This window comes from Saccoglossus kowalevskii, chromosome 14, assembly GCF_978046115.1.
Source record: "Saccoglossus kowalevskii chromosome 14, keSacKowa6.1, whole genome shotgun sequence".
NCBI classification, from domain to species: Eukaryota; Metazoa; Hemichordata; class Enteropneusta; family Harrimaniidae; genus Saccoglossus; species Saccoglossus kowalevskii.
Window position 1 is genome coordinate 5,459,031 of NC_140654.1, and position 27,105 is coordinate 5,486,135.

General features: G+C 32.5%; 1 protein-coding gene across 1 annotated transcript in view; it reads right to left on the minus strand.

Annotated features, from left to right (window-relative positions):
* Positions 1–3,429: 3,429 nt before the first annotated feature.
* LOC102800660 (protein smoothened.L-like) overlaps positions 3,430–27,105 on the minus strand; it is a 34,175-nt gene continuing 10,499 nt past the window's right edge. Inside the window, exons 3-11 of the mRNA XM_085507832.1 lie at positions 24,188–24,360; positions 21,111–21,333; positions 20,573–20,696; positions 10,920–11,012; positions 9,804–9,912; positions 5,994–6,179; positions 5,697–5,860; positions 5,012–5,152; positions 3,430–4,666 (exon numbers count right to left, since the gene is read on the minus strand). Of these exons, the coding sequence (XP_085363958.1) occupies positions 4,284–4,666; positions 5,012–5,152; positions 5,697–5,860; positions 5,994–6,179; positions 9,804–9,912; positions 10,920–11,012; positions 20,573–20,696; positions 21,111–21,333; positions 24,188–24,360 (1,596 nt within the window). The 3' untranslated portion in view covers positions 3,430–4,283. The remainder of the gene's footprint in view (positions 4,667–5,011; positions 5,153–5,696; positions 5,861–5,993; positions 6,180–9,803; positions 9,913–10,919; positions 11,013–20,572; positions 20,697–21,110; positions 21,334–24,187; positions 24,361–27,105) is intronic.

A 27,105-nucleotide genomic window follows, 5' to 3' on the forward strand; every position in this document is an offset into this window, starting at 1 on the left:
TTTGGATACTTGTATAAATGGCATATGAATAATTATTTAGTGGTAACTGAGAAGCCACAATTATCATCCATGTAATAAAACAAATAGTCATATTTTTATGGATATAAAAGTTTATTTATAAGAAGAAATAGAATAATATGAAATATGTAATATATAAAAAGTATCATACAAATTTACCACAAATAAAATCCTTGCTCTAAAAGTTCAGTGAATATCTCATAAAGAAGTGATAGTCTGATCAAAATCAGGTTGAGTAATGACGACAACTTCACTTTCTAGTTGGAATTTCATTTAGTTACCAAATTCTAGGCAAATTTGACCCAATTTCATAACCATTTTTGTTATTTCAGTGGGTGTAAAGGTGATGCAGTTTTCATCAATTTATGTTACTATAGGCAAAAAAAATTTGCTCTCTTGGTGACATTTACTAAAATACATGATTGAGTTAAGTTTTTAGTCAAACTGAGTTGTATACAACAATTACAATACTTGGTTTATATTAAAGTGAGAGGGTCGTCACCTGCGCCTGCGGGAGAATTGAGTTCCAAGTGATGATAACAACACGCGGTAAAACACAAAGGCTCATGGGTAGACACTTGTTTGTAAACAAAGACACGCTATGGCCATCTGACACATGCGTAGGTGATGACTCCCCGCTTTATTATGTATTCTTAATGAAGTATCAAATTTATTTGAGATTTATAAAGACATGTATAACACATAGTATTCATAAAATCTAAGAAAATGTCACAACTCTGTATACATGATCTGATGTTTAATGGATTCTAAAAATGTCAAAAAGTAACATATTGTTTATACATGCAAATGTAATCTTTACAAATCCAAAATTCATGCAAAAAAAAAAACTTTTCATGGCTCCACTCTTGACCTTGACCCATTTCAAGTTTTTTTACTTCTTAAAAATGTCATGATTCATAGTTGTCAAGTTACACAAACTATCAAAAAGAATAAATAAAAATAGCAAAATTCATAAAAAAGCACCAATAAATGTCATGGTGATTTTTGAAAGGAATCTAAAACAAAACTATCATGTTATATATATCATACATATTTACATTTTTCACCAAATATATATTCCATAGTAAAATTAATCTGGTAGTCATGGTTACACAACAAAATGTATTTTGTGTTGCTACAGTAATTTTTCAGATACAGACTTTTTCAAACTTTGTGCCTGATTTTCTTTGGTTAACTGAGAGAGATTGGCTCTCAATGGCCAATCAGGAAGCACCTTCTTTGTGTAATGGGTAGTGACCCATCAAGGGTTCTATCAGTATGACATCATCCAATCTGATTAAAATCTGATGTAGTGTACGGGCTTTAATTATTTTGGCTATAAACTTATTTTAATTTTATTTTCTATTATTTTTGTTTAGTATTTTTTATTATTTTAATGCCCTTTTATTTTATTTTGATTTTGTGATTTTTTTTTTAATCCCGCCCTACCTAGGTGGGGCGGAATTAAAAAAAAATCACAAAATCAAAATCAAAGTAAAATAGTAAAATAAAAGGGCATTAATAACAAAAGTAATAAAAAATAAAATTAAAATAAGTTTATAGCCAAAATAATTAAAGCCCGTACACTACATCAGATTTTAATCAGATTGGACATCATCAGTCTGGGTGAACCTTCAATAAAGTAAAATTTTATCTTACACATGATATGTGTAAACAGTGCATAGCACTGACATTATTTACAGCACACACCAGAAGGAATCTTCTATGAACAACTAAATCAATCTCAATCGGAAGTTTGTATTCTGAAAATTGTTCGCCTTCATTTTGTAATGTAAATAAAGTTTTTCCGTCTCAAATTACTGTAAAAACCAGGCATGCCTCATGACCCCCCTAACATCCTGTTATGTGTTTTTTAACTGTTTTTCTCAAAAACTGCAAGAAGTTATTAAATCTTGAAGTTAAAAAAAAAGTTAAGCCTGGCAAAAATGTAGGATATTGGAAATTATTACTGTTATGAGTCATGTGACCTATAAAAGTTGGTTATTGTAAAAATGTAACAAAATTTTATCCAACAGTAGTGTTACATTTATAGTACCACAATACTACATTGGTTAGTTTTTCATAAAACTTTTGGCTAAAGATTTTTCTTAAAGTTTTAAACACAAAATATAAGTGACAAAATGATTACAACATTGAATGTTAACTGGTAAATGTTCAGCAGCAATGATATAAAATGAATTCACTGGCAACAAATATTCAGAAGTACAATGTATAAAAGTTGTAAAAATATTTGTATAAAAGCAAAAGTTTCATCAAATTATTGTTTTCACAAAATGCAACATTTCACCGTAAAAATTCAAAATTCTTATATATACCGGTATCATAAAATTAATCATATTTCTGAAAATCATGTTTTAGTTAATTTGATCCCACCCTGATCTGATTGAGTAAATAAGTCTTTTTCTCTATTATTTCTGTCAATGCGCTATAAACCACTTTGACGTTGTATCCATAGTTTATATTGTAGACAGAAAACATTTACGATCACGATGAAAAAGGATAAAATCAGTGAGATAATTCCTGAAATAATGAATCGTTGAAGCAAGCTAGTTAGTTTTCAATCACCAAAAATCACACATAAATTTCATTCTTGTAATCACTCATGACAATGCTTCTAAATTTGATTTCAGTATTCAATTAGATACGATTTTTCATGAACCTGTCAAAATCCAAAACCTTACTTACAGGGATTAGTAAAAGGTTTTTTACAGATAAAATGCATGAGAATGCAACTTTAAATTCACAATAAACAAATTAATTAACATAAATTTCAATTCGAGAATTGAGAATTTCACCAGAGTCCTTTATTATTAAAATGGCATTTAAAAATGACTTGCAAAATTTTGTCTCTGCAAGTAGATTCAAATCTTGGAATCGTGATAATTTTTATTGCCAGAAAATTACTGTATATCAAACAGACATGATTTTATGTTTTATGTAACTGCAGAAGTCAAAAAGAGTTGTAGTTTTGTTTTTCCATCGACATAGTTGTTAATGCCCTCTTATTGATCCAGAGAACGTTATCTGATAATTAACCTGGTAATTAAATATTCAGTGAACAGTACAGAAAGATGAGGGTAAATATATGGGGGAGAGGGGGGGGTAACTGTCATGTGATAAATAACTTCAACTCATCATTTCAGTGAGTCAATTTAAAATCAGCAGTATTTTAAAAATTTGACAAGTAAGCAAATTTTCTCAGTCATTTGCGCCAAAAGTTTAGTGTAATTGATATATTTCCTTACATACGTCCTTTTTTAATTTAGGAAACATGCACCAATTTTATCATTAATAAAGAATATCACAAAGCACCATTTAGTAAGTTAAATCCAATAGAGGGTTACACCACTACATGCCTCCCCTTTTTAAAAAACATAAATAGATTGAACCTTATTCATTGATTGGTAGTTTTATTTGCATATTTTGAAGAACTGACACACCTCTGTATTGGAAGACGAAGGGGTATAAGAATCAGCAAATCACAGACTTAAATACTGTAAATGAAAAACCAACCCAACCAGCAGTATTGCTCACAGTTTGCTAACAAAGTAGCAATATTAGCTTAACATTATAAACTATAATATTTAAACAATATTATTATTTTGTTTGCAAAACAGTGATGTATATTGCAAATGCATCATCTTGTAGAAGCTATCAGAATATTCATAAATTTCAAAAAAATACTTGTTTCTTACCAGCCATTCAAATATCAAAAACATTGTCAGCCATCTTTTCACTGTTGCCATGTTGTCAGCCATCTTTTCACTGTTGCCATGTTGTCAGCCATCTTTTCACTGTTGCCATGTTGTCAGCCATCTTTTCACTGTTGCCATAGTATCATGACAACAATTGTTGCTAAGGACTGAAATATATTCTTCCAGACATGTACTACAACTGATAAATAACTTTCACAATAAAAGTACCTACTTTATGCCCTTATGGTACAAAAAAAAACACAACTCCAATAAAAATAGTGATGAAAATGAATTTTCACTCTAATTCATGAACCTGACAATCTTGGCAGCAAATTTGTCACCATTCAGTTATCACTATAGAGGAAATGTGATACCTCTCAGATTATTGACAAAATAATATCATGTAAGTCAATTTATACGCTACCATCCATTCAAATTCTCAGACTTTTGAACAATTTATAGTCACTATATACACCATCTCAGAAATGAAATCTGCTTGAACGTAAGAAATGTAAGGACGCAGTAGTTTCAGTATTTATTGTCTCTTCACTATGCATCACTCTGTCCTGGTATGCCCATCCCGAGAGGATCAAATTTGCTTTCAACAATATTCACTCTACGATTCATAGCAATCGCTGGCAATTTCGGCACTGTGGATTTATTGTCTGTCATATCGCTGTCGCCGTTCAGTCGCGATGGTTTATTGTTTATTGTGGTAAGTATAAATTCTGTTTGTAAATCTTCGGCACTACCGAATGCTTCTTGACTTTGAAGGGTTGGACCATGAAATGTCTGAGCAGATTTCACTCTTTTCTTTCTCCTTGTTCTGGGTCTGCTCTTTTGTCCGCTGCGTTCTCGGTTTGGTTTGTACTCTGGTAACAGACCTGTTTCTGCATCGTTTTCAGGAGTTGCTAGTCTGCTTTCATATGGTTCTGTATAGAGGAAGCAATTACATCAGTTCAACCAAAAATTTTCAGTAACTTATAACAATGAATAAGATGACATATAAACTTCAATTTGTTTTCCTTTGAAGGGCATTACATTTGTAAAATGTACAAATTATCATCATGTTTTATGAATATTATCTTCAAAAATAAAATGTCAAGGGAACTGATAATCAGAATCTGTCATACGCATTCAAATTTTTGGTAAGAATTCACAATCTTATCACAATGAAATTAAATGAATAACACACGATGAGACATAGGTTTGATATAGTAAACCCCAACACTCCCTGATCCCGACTCTGACCCCTTGACCCCAAGAAAATGCCATACCTGGAGTTGGTGTAGTAGATGTTGAAGAAGACGGTGGTAAGATAGTTGCACCTCGTCTTGTTAACATCCTTGTTGGCACGTTAGTCCATTGAGATGAACTATCGGTAGATGTACAAGATTTATTTAATTCCAAACTCATACCTATGAATACGAAACAAAAAAAATATAATAATCAGATTTATTTTTATTATTTATTAGGATACCAGTATACTGTAAAACATGTCTTTTTTGTGAGCATGTCTTTTTAGCAAATTTAGCGAGAGAACTAATTCGTTCATTTAAGATGTCGCCGATGACTTCATTATAAATTCAAAATGGTGACCAAACAACGTTTTTTTCTCCACACACACTTTGTAAACAACACAGGAAATGTAATAATCTGGAGTACTTCCTTATTACACTTGACAGTTTTTCTTTGTTTTTATGGAGGTGATACCTGCGCATTTGTTTTGGCAGGCGACAGACAAGTATTGTGAAAACAGGAAATCAACAAAGACAAGAGCGATTCGCTAAATCAACATTTCGCTATTACATCATTTTACCACAATTCACTAAAATAGTATGTCGCTTTTTCAACATGTTTTACAGTAATCAAATGAGGGCGCTGTCACACAAAGTAATTTTCAATGAAAAACTAAGGGCAAGCAAGCAAATGCAAATTTGTTAATATGTAAATTATTCTTACCCAAGGGGTCATCATGTGACACTGTCTCAAAACTGATTGATATTTTCTCATCATCACTATTGTTACTATCAGCAGCACCTCTCTGCATTCTGCGAACAAACGCTTTAGCAATCATTCGACTTTTCTTCACTCTCTGGGGTTCATTGATTGGTTGATTTGTAATTCTGTAAAAAAAATGACATTATTATAAATTTTTTTCTTCTTTTTCTATTTTTAAATATTGCAAGCACCAGGGGTTCTCGTTGCCGATATACGAGATTCAAAGTACGTGCTTCGTCGCCTTCAATAGAAACTTACTTGCGCCATGTTCTATGCCATATTTGTAATGTAGATGATGTCCATACCCATGTACTCATTACGATACCGGCACCAAATACAGATGACAGATGAATCAGCACAATTACTAGACTTGGTCTTGGACTGATTGAACATGTGATCGGTTCAATATTCAATTCTTTGTATATTGTTACATTAGCCTCACATCTGAACAAAGCAATAACAGAACTTAGTAAATTATAGATGTCATGAGCACAGTATGTGATTCTCAAGTAAAAACATATTTTCATAAATTTTAGGAGTCAGGAAAAAACCTTAAAATTATTAGGCATTGAACATTTGAACAGTTGAATAATCCCCTGGCCAATGTATACACCATAAAATATTGGGATTATGGATTTGTAAAGTAATTTCAATTCCCATTTTGCAAATCTGTGAAGTACCATCCCCTGGCCAATGTATACACCATAAAATAATGGGATTGTGGATTTGTTAAGTTAATCCAATTCCCATTTTGCAAATCTGCGAAGTACCATCCCCTGGCCAATGTATACACCATAAAATAATGGGATTGTGGATTTGTAAAGTTAATCCAATTCCCACTTTGCAAATCTGTGAAGTACCATCCCCTGGCCAATGTATACACCATAAAATAATGGGATTGTGGATTTGTAAAGTTAATCCAATTCCCACTTTGCAAATCCGTAAGGTACCATCCCCTGGCCAATGTATACACCATAAAATAATGGGATTGTGGATTTGTAAAGTTAATCCAATTCCCACTTTGCAAATCTGTAAGGTACCATCCCCTGGCCAATGTATACACCATAAAATAATGGGATTGTGGATTTGTAAAGTTAATCCAATTCCCACTTTGCAAATCTGTGAAGTACCATCCCCTGGCCAATGTATACACCATAAAATAATGGGATTGTGGATTTGTAAAGTTAATCCAATTCCCACTTTGGCCAGGGGATGGTACTTCACAGATTTGCAATGTATACACCATAAAATAATGGGATTGTGGATTTGTAAAGTTAATCCAATTCCCACTTTGCAAATCTGTGAAGTACCATCCCCTGGCCAATGTATACACCATAAAATAATGGGATTGTGGATTTGTAAAGTTAATCCAATTCCCACTTTGCAAATCTGTGAAGTACCATCCCCTGGCCAATGTATACACCATAAAATAATGGGATTGTGGATTTGTAAAGTTAATCCAATTCCCACTTTGCAAATCTGTGAAGTACCATCCCCTGGCCAATGTATACACCATAAAATAATGGGATTGTGGATTTGTAAAGTTAATCCAATCCCCACTTTGCAAATCTGTAAGGTACCATCCCCTGGCCAATGTATACACCATAAAATAATGGGATTGTGGATTTGTAAAGTTAATCCAATTCCCACTTTGCAAATCTGTGAAGTACCATCCCCTGGCCAATGTATACACCATAAAATAATGGGATTGTGGATTTGTAAAGTTAATCCAATTCCCACTTTGCAAATCTGTGAAGTACCATCCCCTGGCCAATGTATACACCATAAAATAATGGGATTGTGGATTTGTAAAGTTAATCCAATTCCCACTTTGCAAATCTGTGAAGTACCATCCCCTGGCCAATGTATACACCATAAAATAATGGGATTGTGGATTTGTAAAGTTAATCCAATTCCCACTTTGCAAATCTGTGAAGTACCATCCCCTGGCCAATGTATACACCATAAAATAATGGGATTGTGGATTTGTAAAGTTAATCCAATTCCCACTTTGCAAATCTGTGAAGTACCATCCCCTGGCCAATGTATACACCATAAAATAATGGGATTGTGGATTTGTAAAGTTAATCCAATTCCCACTTTGCAAATCTGTGAAGTACCATCCCCTGGCCAATGTATACACCATAAAATAATGGGATTGTGGATTTGTAAAGTTAATCCAATTCCCACTTTGCAAATCTGTGAAGTACCATCCCCTGGCCAATGTATACACCATAAAATAATGGGATTGTGGATTTGTAAAGTTAATCCAATTCCCATTTTGCAAATCTGTGAAGTACCATCCCCTGGCCAATGTATACACCATAAAATAATGGGATTGTGGATTTGTAAAGTTAATCCAATTCCCATTTTGCAAATCTGTGAAGTACCATCCCCTGGCCAATGTATACACCATAAAATAATGGGATTGTGGATTTGTAAAGTTAATCCAATTCCCACTTTGCAAATATGTGAAGTACCATCCCCTGGCCAATGTATACACCATAAAATAATGGGATTGTGGATTTGTAAAGTTAATCCAATTCCCACTTTGCAAATCTGCGAAGTACCATCCCCTGGCCAATGTATACACCATAAAATAATGGGATTGTGGATTTGTAAAGTTAATCCAATTCCCACTTTGCAAATCTGTGAAGTACCATCCCCTGGCCAATGTATACACCATAAAATATTGGGATGATGGATTTGTAAAGTTAATCCAATTCCCACTTTGCAAATCTGTGAAGTACCATCCCCTGGCCAATGTATACACCATAAAATAATGGGATTGTGGATTTGTAAAGTTAATCCAATTCCCACTTTGCAAATCTGTGAAGTACCATCCCCTGGCCAATGTATACACCATAAAATAATGGGATTGTGGATTTGTTAAGTTAATCCAATTCCCACTTTGCAAATCTGTGAAGTACCATCCCCTGGGATTGTGGATTTGTTAAGTTAATCCAATTCCCACTTTGCAAATCTGTGAAGTACCATCCCCTGGGATTGTGGATTTGTTAAGTTAATCCAATTCCCACTTTGCAAATCCGCGAAGTACCATCCCTTGAGATTGTGGATTTGTTAAGTTAATCCAATTCCCACTTTGCAAATCCGCGAAGTACCATCCCTTGAGATTGTGGATTTGTTAAGTTAATCCAATTCCCACTTTGCAAATCTGTAAGGCACCATCTCCTGAGATTGTGGATTTGTAAAGTTAATCCAATTCCCACTTTGCAAATCCGCGAAGTACCATCCCTTGAGATTGTGGATTTGTTAAGTTAATCCAATTCCCACTTTGCAAATCTGTAAGGCACCATCTCCTGAGATTGTGGATTTGTAAAGTTAATCCAATTCCCACTTTGCAAATCTGTAGATTTGAGATTGCGGATAGACATTATGAGAAATTAAATGGAGAATATGAATTAAAATGAGTCCTTCAGATTAAAGTAGATTTGTTTGTCCTTAAAAGAACAGTTACATTGTAGATATGTTTGTCTAAGGGATAAGAGCCCCTAGTACTCTCCATATGAAATGTGTGTAAAAGTATGGTAGAATATCTACTTTTATTAAATCATATTTTTTAGCAGAAACGACATTATTTTCACACATTTTATTTTTTAGCTTGTTCTTGCAGTGATGTTTCACAAGTTGCTTAGTGGGAATGTAACTTTAAGACAGTCACAGCAACATTCAAACAATTACTAGTCATATGACCAAGTCTGTATATTAGGAGTCTAATCACTTTACCATATGAGCTAATACAAAATCCAGTTACTTGATCAAGACTAACAAATTGAAAGTCTTTTCACAGTATAATGTTTTAATATGCCAACATTGAAAAGTTACTACTATAATTTACCCTGATTTCAATGATTCAAATCAGATTATTAATAATAATGATAATAATATCTTCAATACACCGTAATGAATAATGACAGTTCATCTTAGGTTAAAGTAATATGATATTGATTATAACTTTGACAAGATTTTGAATTTAGATTAGTATATTTTTTTTGTGTGGACACAAGCACATTTTCAATGGAACTAAAATACATGCACACAACTTACAGAATATAGTCCCGGAATCCCTTCTCCCATTGTGCTTGGTTGGTGAAATCATACACGTGGCACGCAAATGTTGTAAACACAAACAAAAAACATAGAAAAGCAAACACCCCTGAAGCAAAAAATAAAATATTTATGATCAATTCAGCAATGAAAGTGAACAGCGCCCTCTATAGGTGAGTAATATCCCATACAATAACTATCCTCAGGCGGACATCCAGGTACTTTTACTGCCAAGCAACCATTACGGTAAAAACAGAGGCCAATAACTCTCAAAAAAATGTACTTTGGGATGGTTGTTGAGACTCTCCTGAACAGTGTAACAAGATAACCCCTATATGTGTAGCATATATAAATTTGGTTGCTTAGGATTACTTCAAAACTGAGTTTGTGCTGTTTCCTTGACTTTAGCTGTTTTCACCGACTCTTCGACCAGCGTTCCACAGCAGCTCGCGCAGAGCCCTTAGAAATACATGGTACAGTGGGGCGCGTCTTAGCAACAGAACGTTCTGTGACGTAGCTCCGCCCTGTAGGATAGCATCTATTATTAAATCTTATTAGTGGTAGGTTTCTGACAAAGTTTTGTAATTTTCATTTCTAGAATTTTTGTACAATTTGTTGATTTTATGATGACAAAATTTGGCAGGAGTTACTGACACTGGTGTCATAGAACTCCAGAAAAATCAACCGCTACAAAATTTAACGATTTTCACAATGTTCGCAATGTTCACGAAAACTTTTCTTTCAAGGAATTGAAGTGGTTTATTCTAACCTCCTCATTATCTAATTCGTTATCTAATTCGTTATTTAATTTGTTATCTTGAATACAAAAGTGTACCAATTTCGAACATTTCAATTCTGCTTTGTGCAGAGCATCATGGGAATGGGAATTTGCATCAAACAAAAACTTTGAAAATGTCAGCGTTTATGCCACAATACACAGAATAGCAGATATTATCTCTATTTGTGTTAATAGCTGATAATTATCTTACCTGCATTTTCCCTTCACAACAAAAAGTTTGTATTGTTGAGCAACAAACTGAATCACCCAAAGTTTGAAAGAATGACACAGATGTGATGTATTCAAGGATAAGAAATCATTTCAGTCAGGGAACTTACCGATTCGTATTATAGTTTCTCTAATTTTATGTGAAGCTCTGTCATTCAGTAGTTCAGGACTGTTCTTGTTAACACTGCATAAGGTGACCAGACCTGTGGTGGAATCAACAAAATAAATTCTAATCATCATTGATGAACGTGATGAACCTGCCACCATGGTTACCATGCAACTATCTGTAGCCCTACAGTACAGTACAATCTTCAATACAGAACATAGTTACATTGTACAGTACAATCTTCAATACAGAACATAGTTACATTGTACAGTACAATCTTCAATACAGAACATAGTTACATTGTACAGTACAATCTTCAATACAGAACATAGTTACATTGTACAGTACAATCTTCAATACAGTACATAGTTACATTGTACAGTACGATCTTCAATACAGAACATAGTTACATTGTACAGTACAATCTTCAATACAATACATAGTTACATTGTACAGTACGATCTTCAATACAGAACATAGTTACATTGTACAGTACAATCTTCAATACAGAACATAATTACATTGTACAGTACAATCTTCAATACAGAACATAGTTACATTGTACAGTACAATCTTCAATACAGAACATAGTTACATTGTACAGTGCAATCTTCAATACAGAACATAGTTACATTGTACAGTACAATCTTCAATACAGAACATAGTTACATTGTACAGTACAATCTTCAATACAGAACATAGTTACACTGTACAGTGCAATCTTCAATACAGAACATAGTTACATTGTACAGTACAATCTTCAATACAGAACATAGTTACATTGTACAGTGCAATCTTCAATACAGAACATAGTTACATTGTACAGTACAATCTTCGGTACAGAACATAGTTACATTGTACAGTACAATCTTCAATACAGAACATAGTTACATTGTACAGTACAATCTTCAATACAGAACATAGTTACATTGTACAGTACAATCTTCAATACAGTACATAGTTACATTGTACAGTACAATCTTCAATACAGAACATAGTTACATTGTACAGTACAATCTTCCGTACAGAACATAGTTACATTGTACAGTACAATCTTCAATACAGAACATAGTTACATTGTACAGTACAATCTTCAATACAGAACATAGTTACATTGTACAGTACAATCTTCCGTACATAACATAGTTACATTGTACAGTACAATCTTCAATACAGTACATAGTTACATTGTACAGTACGATCTTCAATACAGAACATAGTTACATTGTACAGTGCAATCTTCAATACAGAACATAGTTACATTGTACAGTACAATCTTCCGTACATAACATAGTTACATTGTACAGTACAATCTTCAATACAGTACATAGTTACATTGTACAGTACGATCTTCAATACAGAACATAGTTACATTGTACAGTGCAATCTTCAATACAGAACATAGTTACATTGTACAGTGCAATCTTCAATACAGAACATAGTTACATTGTACAGTACAATCTTCAATACAGAACATAGTTACATTGTACAGTACAATCTTCCGTACATAACATAGTTACATTGTACAGTACAATCTTCAATACAGTACATAGTTACATTGTACAGTACGATCTTCAATACAGAACATAGTTACATTGTACTGTACAATCTTCAATACAGTACATAGTTACATTGTACAGTATGATCTTTAATACAGAACATAGTTACATTGTACAGTACAATCTTCAATACAGAACATAGTTACATTGTACAGTACAATCTTCCAGACAGAACATAGTTACATTGTACAGTACAATCTTCAATACAGAACATAGTTACATTGTACAGTACAATCTTCCAGACAGAACATAGTTACATTGTACAGTACAATCTTCAATACAGAACATAGTTACATTGTACAGTACAATCTTCGGTACAGAACATAGTTACATTGTACAGTACAATCTTCGGTACAGAACATAGTTACATTGTACAGTACGATCTTCAATACAGAACATAGTTACATTGTACAGTACAATCTTCAATACAGTACATAGTTACATTGTACAGTACAATCTTCAATACAGAACATAGTTACATTGTACAGTACAATCTTCCGTACAGAACATAGTTACATTGTACAGTACAATCTTCAATACAGAACATAGTTACATTGTACAGTACAATCTTCAATACAGAACATAGTTACATTGTACAGTACAATCTTCAATACAGAACCTAATTACATTGTACAGTACAATCTTCAATACAGTACATAGTTACATTGTACAGTACAATCTTCAATACAGAACATAGTTACATTGTACAGTACAATCTTCCGTACATAACATAGTTACATTGTACAGTACAATCTTCAATACAGTACATAGTTACATTGCACAGTACAATCTTCAATACAGAACATAGTTACATTGTACAGTACAATCTTCAATACAGAACATAGTTACATTGTACAGTACAATCCTCAATACAGAACATAGTTACATTGTACAGTACAATCTTCAATACAGAACCTAGTTACATTGTACAGTACAATCTTCAATACAGTACATAGTTACATTGTACAGTACAATCTTCAATACAGTACATAGTTACATTGTACAGTACAATCTTCAATACAGAACATAGTTACATTGTACAGTACAATCTTCCGTACATAACATAGTTACATTGTACAGTACAATCTTCAATACAGTACATAGTTACATTGTACTGTACGATCTTCAATACAGAACATAGTTACATTGTACTGTACAATCTTCAATACAGTACATAGTTACATTGTACAGTATGATCTTTAATACAGAACATAGTTACATTGTACAGTACAATCTTCAATACAGAACATAGTTACATTGTACAGTACAATCTTCCGTACAGAACATAGTTACATTGTACAGTACAATCTTCAATACAGAACATAGTTACATTGTACAGTACAATCTTCAATACAGAACATAGTTACATTGTACAGTGCAATCTTCAATACAGAACATAGTTACATTGTACAGTACAATCTTCAATACAGTACATAGTTACATTGTACAGTACAATCTTCAATACAGAACATAGTTACATTGTACAGTACAATCTTCCGTACAGAACATAGTTACATTGTACAGTACAATCTTCAATACAGAACATAGTTACATTGTACAGTACAATCTTCAATACAGAACATAGTTACATTGTACAGTACAATCTTCCGTACATAACATAGTTACATTGTACAGTACAATCTTCAATACAGTACATAGTTACATTGTACAGTACGATCTTCAATACAGAACATAGTTACATTGTACAGTGCAATCTTCAATACAGAACATAGTTACATTGTACAGTACAATCTTCCGTACATAACATAGTTACATTGTACAGTACAATCTTCAATACAGTACATAGTTACATTGTACAGTACGATCTTCAATACAGAACATAGTTACATTGTACAGTGCAATCTTCAATACAGAACATAGTTACATTGTACAGTGCAATCTTCAATACAGAACATAGTTACATTGTACAGTACAATCTTCAATACAGAACATAGTTACATTGTACAGTACAATCTTCCGTACATAACATAGTTACATTGTACAGTACAATCTTCAATACAGTACATAGTTACATTGTACAGTACGATCTTCAATACAGAACATAGTTACATTGTACTGTACAATCTTCAATACAGTACATAGTTACATTGTACAGTATGATCTTTAATACAGAACATAGTTACATTGTACAGTACAATCTTCAATACAGAACATAGTTACATTGTACAGTACAATCTTCCAGACAGAACATAGTTACATTGTACAGTACAATCTTCAATACAGAACATAGTTACATTGTACAGTACAATCTTCCAGACAGAACATAGTTACATTGTACAGTACAATCTTCAATACAGAACATAGTTACATTGTACAGTACAATCTTCGGTACAGAACATAGTTACATTGTACAGTACAATCTTCGGTACAGAACATAGTTACATTGTACAGTACGATCTTCAATACAGAACATAGTTACATTGTACAGTACAATCTTCAATACAGTACATAGTTACATTGTACAGTACAATCTTCAATACAGAACATAGTTACATTGTACAGTACAATCTTCCGTACAGAACATAGTTACATTGTACAGTACAATCTTCAATACAGAACATAGTTACATTGTACAGTACAATCTTCAATACAGAACATAGTTACATTGTACAGTACAATCTTCAATACAGAACCTAATTACATTGTACAGTACAATCTTCAATACAGTACATAGTTACATTGTACAGTACAATCTTCAATACAGAACATAGTTACATTGTACAGTACAATCTTCCGTACATAACATAGTTACATTGTACAGTACAATCTTCAATACAGTACATAGTTACATTGCACAGTACAATCTTCAATACAGAACATAGTTACATTGTACAGTACAATCTTCAATACAGAACATAGTTACATTGTACAGTACAATCCTCAATACAGAACATAGTTACATTGTACAGTACAATCTTCAATACAGAACCTAGTTACATTGTACAGTACAATCTTCAATACAGTACATAGTTACATTGTACAGTACAATCTTCAATACAGTACATAGTTACATTGTACAGTACAATCTTCAATACAGAACATAGTTACATTGTACAGTACAATCTTCCGTACATAACATAGTTACATTGTACAGTACAATCTTCAATACAGTACATAGTTACATTGTACTGTACGATCTTCAATACAGAACATAGTTACATTGTACTGTACAATCTTCAATACAGTACATAGTTACATTGTACAGTATGATCTTTAATACAGAACATAGTTACATTGTACAGTACAATCTTCAATACAGAACATAGTTACATTGTACAGTACAATCTTCCGTACAGAACATAGTTACATTGTACAGTACAATCTTCAATACAGAACATAGTTACATTGTACAGTACAATCTTCAATACAAAACATAGTTACATTGTACAGTACAATCTTCAATACAGAACATAGTTACATTGTACAGTACAATCTTCCATACAGAACATAGTTACATTGTACTGTACAATCTTCAATACAGAACATAGTTACATTGTACAGTACAATCTTCAATACAGTACATAGTTACATTGTACAGTACAATCTTCAATACAGTACATAGTTACATTGTACAGTACAATCTTCAATACAGAACATAGTTACATTGTACAGTACAATCTTCAATACAGAACATAGTTACATTGTACAGTACAATCTTCAATACAGAACATAGTTACATTGTACAGTACAATCTTCAATACAGAACATAATTACATTGTACAGTACAATCTTCAATACAGAACATAGTTACATTGTACAGTACAATCTTCAATACACAACATAGTTACATTGTACAGTACAATCTTCAATACAGAACATAGTTACATTGTACAGTACAATCTTCAATACAGAACATAGTTACATTGTACAGTACAATCTTCAATACAGAACATAGTTACATTGTACAGTGCAATCTTCAATACAGAACATAGTTACATTGTACAGTACAGTCTTCAATACAGAACATAGTTACATTGTACAGTACAATCTTCAATACAGAACATAGTTACATTGTACAGTGCAATCTTCAATACAGAACATAGTTACATTGTACAGTACAATCTTCAATACAGAACATAGTTACATTGTACAGTACAATCTTCAATACAGAACATAGTTACATTGTACAGTGCAATCTTCAATACAGAACATAGTTACATTGTACAGTACAATCTTCAATACAGAACATAGTTACATTGTACAGTACAATCTTCAATACAGAACATAGTTACATTGTACAGTGCAATCTTCAATACAGAACATAGTTACATTGTACAGTACAATCTTCAATACAGAACATAGTTACATTGTACAGTACAATCTTCAATACAGAACATAGTTACATTGTACAGTGCAATCTTCAATACAGAACATAGTTACATTGTACAGTACAATCTTCAATACAGAACATAGTTACATTGTACAGTACAATCTTCAATACAGAACATAGTTACATTGTACAGTGCAATCTTCAATACAGAACATAGTTACATTGTACAGTACAATCTTCAATACAGAACATAGTTACATTGTACAGTACAATCTTCAATACAGAACATAGTTACATTGTACAGTGCAATCTTCAATACAGAACAATTACATTGTACAGTACAATCTTCAATACAGTACATAGTTACATTGTACAGTACAATCTTCAATACAGAACATAGTTACATTGTACAGTGCAATCTTCAATACAGAACATAGTTACATTGTACAGTACAATCTTCAATACAGAACATAGTTACATTGTACAGTGCAATCTTCAATACAGAACATAGTTACATTGTACAGTACAATCTTCAATACAGAACATAGTTACATTGTACAGTACAATCTTCAATACAGAACATAGTTACATTGTACAGTACAATCTTCAATACAGAACATAGTTACATTGTACAGTACAATCTTCAATACAGAACATAGTTACATTGTACAGTACAATCTTCAATACAGAACATAGTTACATTGTACAGTACAATCTTCAATACAGAACATAGTTACATTGTACAGTACAATCTTCAATACAGAACATGGTTACATTGTACAGTACAATCTTCAATTCAGATCATAGTTACATTGTACAGTACAATCTTCAATACAGAACATAGTTACATTGTACAGTACAATCTTCAATACAGAACATGGTTACATTGTACAGTACAATCTTCAATTCAGATCATAGTTACATTGTACAGTACAATCTTCAATACAGAACATAGTTACATTGTACAGTACAATCTTCAATACAGAACATGGTTACATTGTACAGTACAATCTTCAATTCAGATCATAGTTACATTGTACAGTACAATCTTCAATACAGAACATAGTTACATTGTACAGTACAATCTTCAATACAGAACATAGTTACATTGTACAGTACAATCTTCAATACAGAACATAGTTACATTGTACAGTACAATCTTCAATACAGAACATAGTTACATTGTACAGTACAATCTTCAATACAGAACATAGTTACATTGTACAGTACAATCTTCAATACAGAACAGTTACATTGTACAGTACAATCTTCAATACAGAACATAGTTACTTTGTACAGTACAATCTTCAATACAGAACATAGTTACATTGTACAGTACAATCTTCAATACAGAACATGGTTACATTGTACAGTACAATCTTCAATACAGAACATAGTTACATTGTACAGTACAATCTTCAATACAGAACATAGTTACATTGTACAGTGCAATCTTCAATACAGAACATAGTTACATTGTACAGTACAATCTTCAATACAGAACATAGTTACATTGTACAGTACAATCTTTAATACAGAACATAGTTACATTGTACAGTAAAATCTTCAGTACAGAACATAGTTACATTGTACAGTACAATCTTCAATACAGAACATAGTTACATTGTACAGTACAATCTTCAACACAGAACATAGTTACATTGTACAGTACAATCTTCAATACAGAACATAGTTACATTGTACAGTACAATCTTCAATACAGAACATAGTTACATTGTACAGTACAATCTTCAATACAGAACATAGTTACATTGTACAGTACAATCTTCAATACAGAACATAGTTACATTGTACAGTACAATCTTCAATACAAAACATAGTTACATTGTACAGTGCAATCTTCAATACAGAACATAGTTACAATGTACAGTACAATCTTCAATACAGAACAGTTACATTGTACAGTACAATCTTCAATACAGAACATAGTTACATTGTACAGTACAATCTTCAATACAGAACATAGTTACATTGTACAGTACAATCTTCAATACAGAACATAGTTACATTGTACAGTACAATCTTCAATACAGAACATAGTTACATTGTACAGTACAATCTTCAATACAGAACAGTTACATTGTACAGTACAATCTTCAATACAGAACATAGTTACTTTGTACAGTACAATCTTCAATACAGAACATAGTTACATTGTACAGTACAATCTTCAATGCAGAACATAGTTACATTGTACAGTACGATCTTCAATACAGAACATAGTTACATTGTACAGTACAATCTTCAATACAGAACATAGTTACATTGTACAGTACAATCTTCAGTACAGAACATAGTTACATTGTACAGTACAATTTTCAATACGGAACATAGTTACATTGTACAGTACAATCTTCAATACAGAACATAGTTACATTGTACAGTACAATCTTCAATACAGAACATAGTTATATTGTACAGTACAATATTCAATACAGAACATAGTTACATTGTACAGTACAGTACAGTACGATCTTCAATATAGAACATAGTTACATTGTACAGTACAATCTTCAATACAGAACATGATTACATTGTACAGTACAATCTTCAATACAGAACATTGTTGCATTGTACAGTACAATCTTCAATACAGAACATAGTTACATTGTACAGTACAGTCTTCAATACAGAACATGGTTACATTGTACAGTACAATCTTCAATACAGAACATAGTTACATTGTACAGTACAATCTTCAATACAGAACATGGTTACATTGTACAGTAAAATCTTCAGTACAGAACATAGTTACATTGTACAGTACAGTCTTCAATACAGAACATGGTTACATTGTACAGTACAATCTTCAATACAGAACATAGTTACATTGTACAGTACAATCTTCAATACAGAACATAGTTACATTGTAAAGTACAATCTTCAATACAGAACATGGTTACATTGTACAGTACAATCTTTAATACAGAACATAGTTACATTGTACAGTGCAATCTTCAATACAGAACATAGTTACATTGTACAGTACAATCTTCAATACAGAACATAGTTACATTGTACAGTAAAATCTTCAGTACAGAACATAGTTCCATTGTACAGTACAATCTTTAATACAGAACATAGTTACATTGTACAGTACAATCTTTAATACAGAACATAGTTACATTGTACAGTGCAATCTTCAATACAGAACATAGTTACATTGTACAGTACAATCTTCAATACAGAACATAGTTACATTGTACAGTACATTTTTCAATACAGAACATAGTTACATTGCACAGTACAATCTTCAGTACAGAACATAGTTACATTGTACAGTACAATCTTCAGTATAGAACATAGTTACATTGTACAGAACAATCTTCAATACAGAACATAGTTACAGTGTACAGTACAATCTTCAATACAGAACATAGTTACATTGTACAGTACAATCTTCAATACAGAACATAGTTACATTGTACAGTACAATCTTCAATACAGAACATAGTTACATTGTACAGTACAATCTTCAATACAGAACACAGTTACATTGTACAGTACAATCTTCAATACAGAACACAGTTACATTATACAGTACAATCTTCAATACAGAACAGTTACATTGTACAGTACAATCTTCAATACAGAACATAGTTACATTGTACAGTACAATCTTCAATACAGAACATAGTTACATTGTACAGTACAATCTTCAATACAGAACAGTTACATTGTATAGTACAATCTTCAATTCAGAACATAATAATAAAAACATGTAGGGAAAACATAACCGTAAGCTCAAACCTCCCTGAAGTGATTATTTAATTATGGAAAACTTACCATTAATCAAGTAAAAACCACCGCAAATGAGAACCACACAAATTGGAGCGAGAACAAATCCAGCACGGAAATAGTGGTTGTTATAACCAACAAAACATATTCCACTGACTGAATCCCCATCAACCTAGGATGAAACAATACGCAGTTATTACCATAAAAGTATTCATAGAAGCAGTTAGTAGCTATGACAACCACTTTAAGTAAAAATTCCTGTCAGATTCATTGTGATGATTTCAATTTGGAATTATCATTACCAACAAACACCAATGGCGAAAATAGACCTAACTTTTAAGTATTACAATAAAACATCGCTGCCGATCTAATGCTGCAAAAATCAAAATGAGAAGAGCTGAAATGAAGAAAACCACTGTGCACTTTCGCAAATTTTGTTTGGTAACTTTAGAAGTGCAATTCCATGAAACAAGATATTTTTGGAAGCATAAAGTTTTTATAATTTTGTGTGAATGTAGACTAGCGATTACGTGAATCCTTATGTCCACCGTGTTGTAAAAACATAAAATATTATGTTATATCTTACCTGCCCAACAGCCAGTATAATAATTACCAATACTAGTGGTATACTCCAAGAGATAATGTGAAAATAAGATGTCTTCCCTTGTAGTGCGTCACCCTTCGGAGCACCAAGGTTTCGGAATGATAAATGCCATGCGAACGTTAACATGACGAACCATGAGACACCCGCCATTAAAAAGTAATACACAATGATGAATATGATAACGCATGATAAATTTTCTCCTTGGCTGAAATAAAACAAGTTTATCAATTAGTTTTTATAGCTATGACATTCTTATGCTTTAGCTTGTATTTCTCATCAAATATGCAAAAAAAAACAATGGATCAGGTTGCATTACTTATTAATTATGTAAGTAAAACTTACTAACCAATCAGGTTGCATTACTTATTAATTATGTAAGTAAAACTTACTAACCAATCAGGTTGCATTACTCATTAATTATGTGAGCAAAACTTACTAACCAATCAGGTTGCATTACTCATTAATTATGTAAGTTAAACTTACTAATCAATCAGGTTGCATTACTCATTAATTATGTAAGTTAAACTTACTAACCAATCAGGTTGCATTACTCATTAAGTATGTGAGCAAAACTTACTAACCAATCAGGTTGCATTACTCATTAATTATGTAAGCAAAACTTACTAACCAATCAGGTTGCATTACTCATTAATTATGTAAGCAAAACTTACTAACCAATCAGGTTGCATTACTCATTAGTTATGTAAGCAAAACTTACTAACCAATCAGGTTGCATTACTCATTAATTATGTGAGCAAAACTTACTAACCAATCAGGTTGTATTACTCATTAATTATGTAAGCAAAACTTACTAACCAATCAGGTTGCATTACTCATTAATTATGTAAGCAAAACTTACTAACCAATCAGGTTGTATTACTCATTAATTATGTAAGCAAAACTTACAAACCAATCAGGTTGTATTACTTATTAATTTTTTAAGTAAAACTTACTAACCAATCAGGTTGCATTACTCATTAATTATGTAAGAAAACTTACTAACCAATCAGGTTGCATTACTCATTAATTATGTGAGCAAAACTTACTAACCAATCAGGTTGCATTACTCATTAATTATGTAAGCAAAACTTACTAACCAATCAGGTTGCATTACTCATTAATTATGTAAGTTAAACTTACTAACCAATCAGGTTGCATTACTCATTAATTATGTAAGTTAAACTTACTAACCAATCAGGTTGCATTACTCATTAATTATGTGAGCAAAACTTACTAACCAATCAGGTTGCATTACTCATTAATTATGTAAGCAAAACTTACTAACCAATCAGGTTGCATTACTCATTAATTATGTAAGCAAAACTTACTAACCAATCAGGTTGCATTACTCATTAATTATGTAAGTTAAACTTACTAACCAATCAGGTTGCATTACTCATTAATTATGTAAGTTAAACTTACTAACCAATCAGGTTGCATTACTCATTAATTATGTGAGCAAAACTTACTAACCAATCAGGTTGCATTACTCATTAATTATGTAAGAAAACTTACTAACCAATCAGGTTGCATTACTCATTAATTATGTGAGCAAAACTTACTAACCAATCAGGTTGCATTACTCATTAATTATGTAAGCAAAACTTACTAACCAATCAGGTTGCATTACTCATTAATTATGTAAGCAAAACTTACTAACCAATCAGGTTGCATTACTCATTAATTATGTAAGCAAAACTTACTAACCAATCAGGTTGCATTACTCATTAATTATGTAAGTAAAACTTATAACCAATCAGGTTGTATTACTCATTAATTATGTAAGCAAAACTTACTAACCAATCAGGTTGCATTACTCATTAATTATGTAAGCAAAACTTACTAACCAATCAGGTTGCATTACTCATTAATTATGTAAGTTAAACTTACTAACCAATCAGGTTGCATTACTCATTAATTATGTAAGTTAAACTTACTAACCAATCAGGTTGCATTACTCATTAATTATGTGAGCAAAACTTACTAACCAATCAGGTTGCATTACTCATTAATTATGTAAGCAAAACTTACTAACCAATCAGGTTGCATTACTCATTAATTATGTAAGCAAAACTTACTAACCAATCAGGTTGCATTACTCATTAATTATGTAAGTTAAACTTACTAACCAATCAGGTTGCATTACTCATTAATTATGTAAGTTAAACTTACTAACCAATCAGGTTGCATTACTCATTAATTATGTGAGCAAAACTTACTAACCAATCAGGTTGCATTACTCATTAATTATGTAAGAAAACTTACTAACCAATCAGGTTGCATTACTCATTAATTATGTGAGCAAAACTTACTAACCAATCAGGTTGCATTACTCATTAATTATGTAAGCAAAACTTACTAACCAATCAGGTTGCATTACTCATTAATTATGTAAGCAAAACTTACTAACCAATCAGGTTGCATTACTCATTAATTATGTAAGCAAAACTTACTAACCAATCAGATTGTATTACTCATTAATTATGTAAGCAAAACTTACTAACCAATCAGGTTGCATTACTCATTAATTATGTAAGCAAAACTTACTAACCAATCAGGTTGTATTACTCACTAATTATGTAAGCAAAACTTACAAACCAATCAGGTTGTATTAATCATTAATTATGTAAGTAAAACTTACTAACCAATCAGGTTGTATTACTCATTAATTATGAAAGTAAAACTTATAACCAATCAGGTTGCATTACTCATTAATTATGTAAGAAAAACTTACTAACCAATCAGGTTGCATTACTCATTAATTATGTAAGTTAAACTTAATAACCAATCAGGTTGCATTATTCATTAACTATGTAAGAAAAATTTACTAACCAATCAGGTTGCATTATCATTAATTATGTAAGCAAAACTTACTAACCAATCAGCTTACATTTCTGAATGTTGTAAGCAAAACTCACTGTTTAATATTTCCAAATGTTTAAAATTTTTAGTAAAAAAAACTCTTGGCAAGGTATTTAATATCAGATATTTTTCCTTCTGTTCATTTAAGAACACAACAGTTTACATGTAATTGAATAAATATCAAAAAGTGCAAATACCTCGGTTCCGACAATCGTAATGTTCCGTCTTTACGACAGACTATATCGTCTCTAGCGCCCTCTGTAAACTGAGCCAACCAACCAATACTTCCAACAAAGAAACACCCATTCATGTAAAATAATATCAAAGCTGGATATTTATTGGAGTTCTTCCAATCAGCAAAGAAGGTAGCCTTAAATTGAAAATGATATTCAAATTTAAAAAAAAAAAAAAAAAAAAAAACAATGCATCTACAAATCTATGACTATACAGTCTAATACTACCGGGGGTAATAATTTTTCAATGGACTCTGCACAATTTAATTTAATTTGACTTTTCAATGTATACTGCCCTCAATGGTGAAAGTTGCCATACATACTGTAAAGCATTTACCGGTAACTAGCATGTTATTTTAGCTAATTTAGCTAATATGTAATTCGCTAACACCTTCAAAATCTGTTAATTCGTGTGTTGAGTCAAATTTTCTGACATGCCATGTAGCTTAAATTGTTTGACAGTACTATTTTCACATAGTAATTACAAAAAGTACAAGCAAGCAAGTTGTTTATCAGTGTCTTTCAAAGCCTTAAGGTGAGAAACTAGAAACTAGGTGACACTGTCTGTATACCAGCATGCATTATTATACAGATCAAAAACAAAATGGCAATATCATTCCTGTAGGTAACAATTTAAATTAGAATCACGTAATTAGATTAGCAAAAACTTACAAAAACTCAATGAATTTTAATTTCCATTTGTGTAGCTGTAATATACTTGTTTTCAAACTCACTCAATACAAGACATTATTGTTTTGTTTTTCACTGGAACACTGCATTTTGAAAAGTTTAAGTGAAACTCTCACCACCTCAGCCTATCCTTTTTCATTCGTTTGGGTTTTTTGTTTCATCTAGTATTGTAAAATTGAAAACGTTGCGGCTTGTATTTAAATTGCGAAGATTCAAGACTCATTACGCATTTAGATGCATTAGTGGGTGGTCGGGTATACACCACAATACCAGTCATCAATCTTTGTAACTATATGAGCCGTCACGCTAAACAACAACAAAAACACCCATTTTCATTCATTCACATGTAAAAAGAAAAAAAAATTCTTTACACGCATCTCAAAGATTTAAATAGTGAGTGAAATGCTTTGTGCCCTGGGCAATCCTGTGGTGACTGGCCAAATGACAACGGACGGGCAATCCTGTGGTGGCTGGCCAAATGACAACAGACGGGCAATCCTGTGGTGGTTGGCCAAATGACAACAGACGGGCAATCCTGTGGTGGCTGGCCAAATGACAACAGACGGGCAATCCTGTGGTGGTTGGCCAAATGACAACAGACGGGCAATCCTGTGGTGGTTGGCCAAATGACAACAGACGGGCAATCCTGTGGTGGTTGGCCGAATGACAACAAACGGGCAATCCTGTGGTGGTTGGCCAAATGACAACAGACGGGCAATCCTGTGGTGGCTGGTCAAATGACAACAGACGGGCAATCATGTGGTGGTTGGCCGAATGACAACAAACGGGCAATCCTGTGGTGGTTGGCCGAATGACAACAAACGGGCAATCTTGTGGTGGCTGGTCAAATGACAACAGACGGGCAATCCTGTGGTGGTTGGCCAAATGACAACAGACGGGCAATCCTGTGGTGGATGGCCGAATGACAACGGGCAAGAACAGATAAATGGGGTTAAAGACCCAAAGGTATTCTGGAATTTGTTCTTTAATTAGCATAACAAAGATTAGTCAGTTACTGTGTAACAGCTGAATATGGAAATAAAGTACAAGTATGTCCCAATTACCAAAACTGTCAAAGCATTCACCATCACAAAAAATATTAACAATGTTGGATTCTCACTAATTTATGAGAATATTTTGATGAATATTTCTTTTTCTAATACCAACTGTACTATTATGGTTAGCACTAGAACCTTGTTCAACATGTGCATACATATAATATTTTTATATTTTATACATATAAGCAGAGGTACATTACTTGGGGTTTGCAACTATGGTGACATGATACCAAGATCCCGTTTAGATCTTGCTCTCGCATAAGCGTTCCAACTCAGAAAAATGTGAATGTGCATGCCCGAGGTAACGAGGATACTGGGATGTCCAGGTGGATCGAAATAGCTGCTCACGATATAATGGATTACGATAACTATATTTTCTGTACTTATTCTATGTATTACATTTTTTCAAATCTGAGAGAGGTACACATGTAGTACCTATATACGTAATATAAAAGCAAGCGTTTTTTAATTACCAAAAATGACAAAAATATTTACCAAAAATAGAGAATTTAAGATTTCGACATGAAATGAACAAATCTGAGAAAGAACCATTCAAGGTACTTGCATATCAAATTTGAAAAAAATTCTGACTTGCGGTTTCGAAAAAGAAGTTGAAAATGTAAAGTTGATGACGACGGACAATCAGTAATATGAACAGCTCCGCTGTGTTGAATTTGTCGACAGCAGAGCTAAAAAGAGAACTACCGTTTCTGCTTTGATAGACATTTTGTAGATTTGCTGACTTTTATGATTCTAATGAAAAATCTTGAAATATAAATGGAAATTACGTGAACAGCAGTGCCCTGAAGACAGAATGCGAAATTACCTATTTTGCTGTCACAGCTATTTCGCGATCACCCTCCGTTTTAAGCAATTGACATTTATTTTTCAATTTTTTTTTAACAGAATCACAACAGACTGCAACGAACAAAAAATAGATTTTTTTATTACAAGTGTAGAAAAAGACCACACTGGGCGTATGCCCGGCCGGACATGACCTCAATTTCTTTATTGAATCAAACTTAGGGGGTACACATTTGCCTGGGCATGGGCGCTTACCCGGACAACTACGGTATATTGATTTTTTAAAAAGAAAAAAATTAAACCAAACCAAAAAATCACCAATGCAATTAA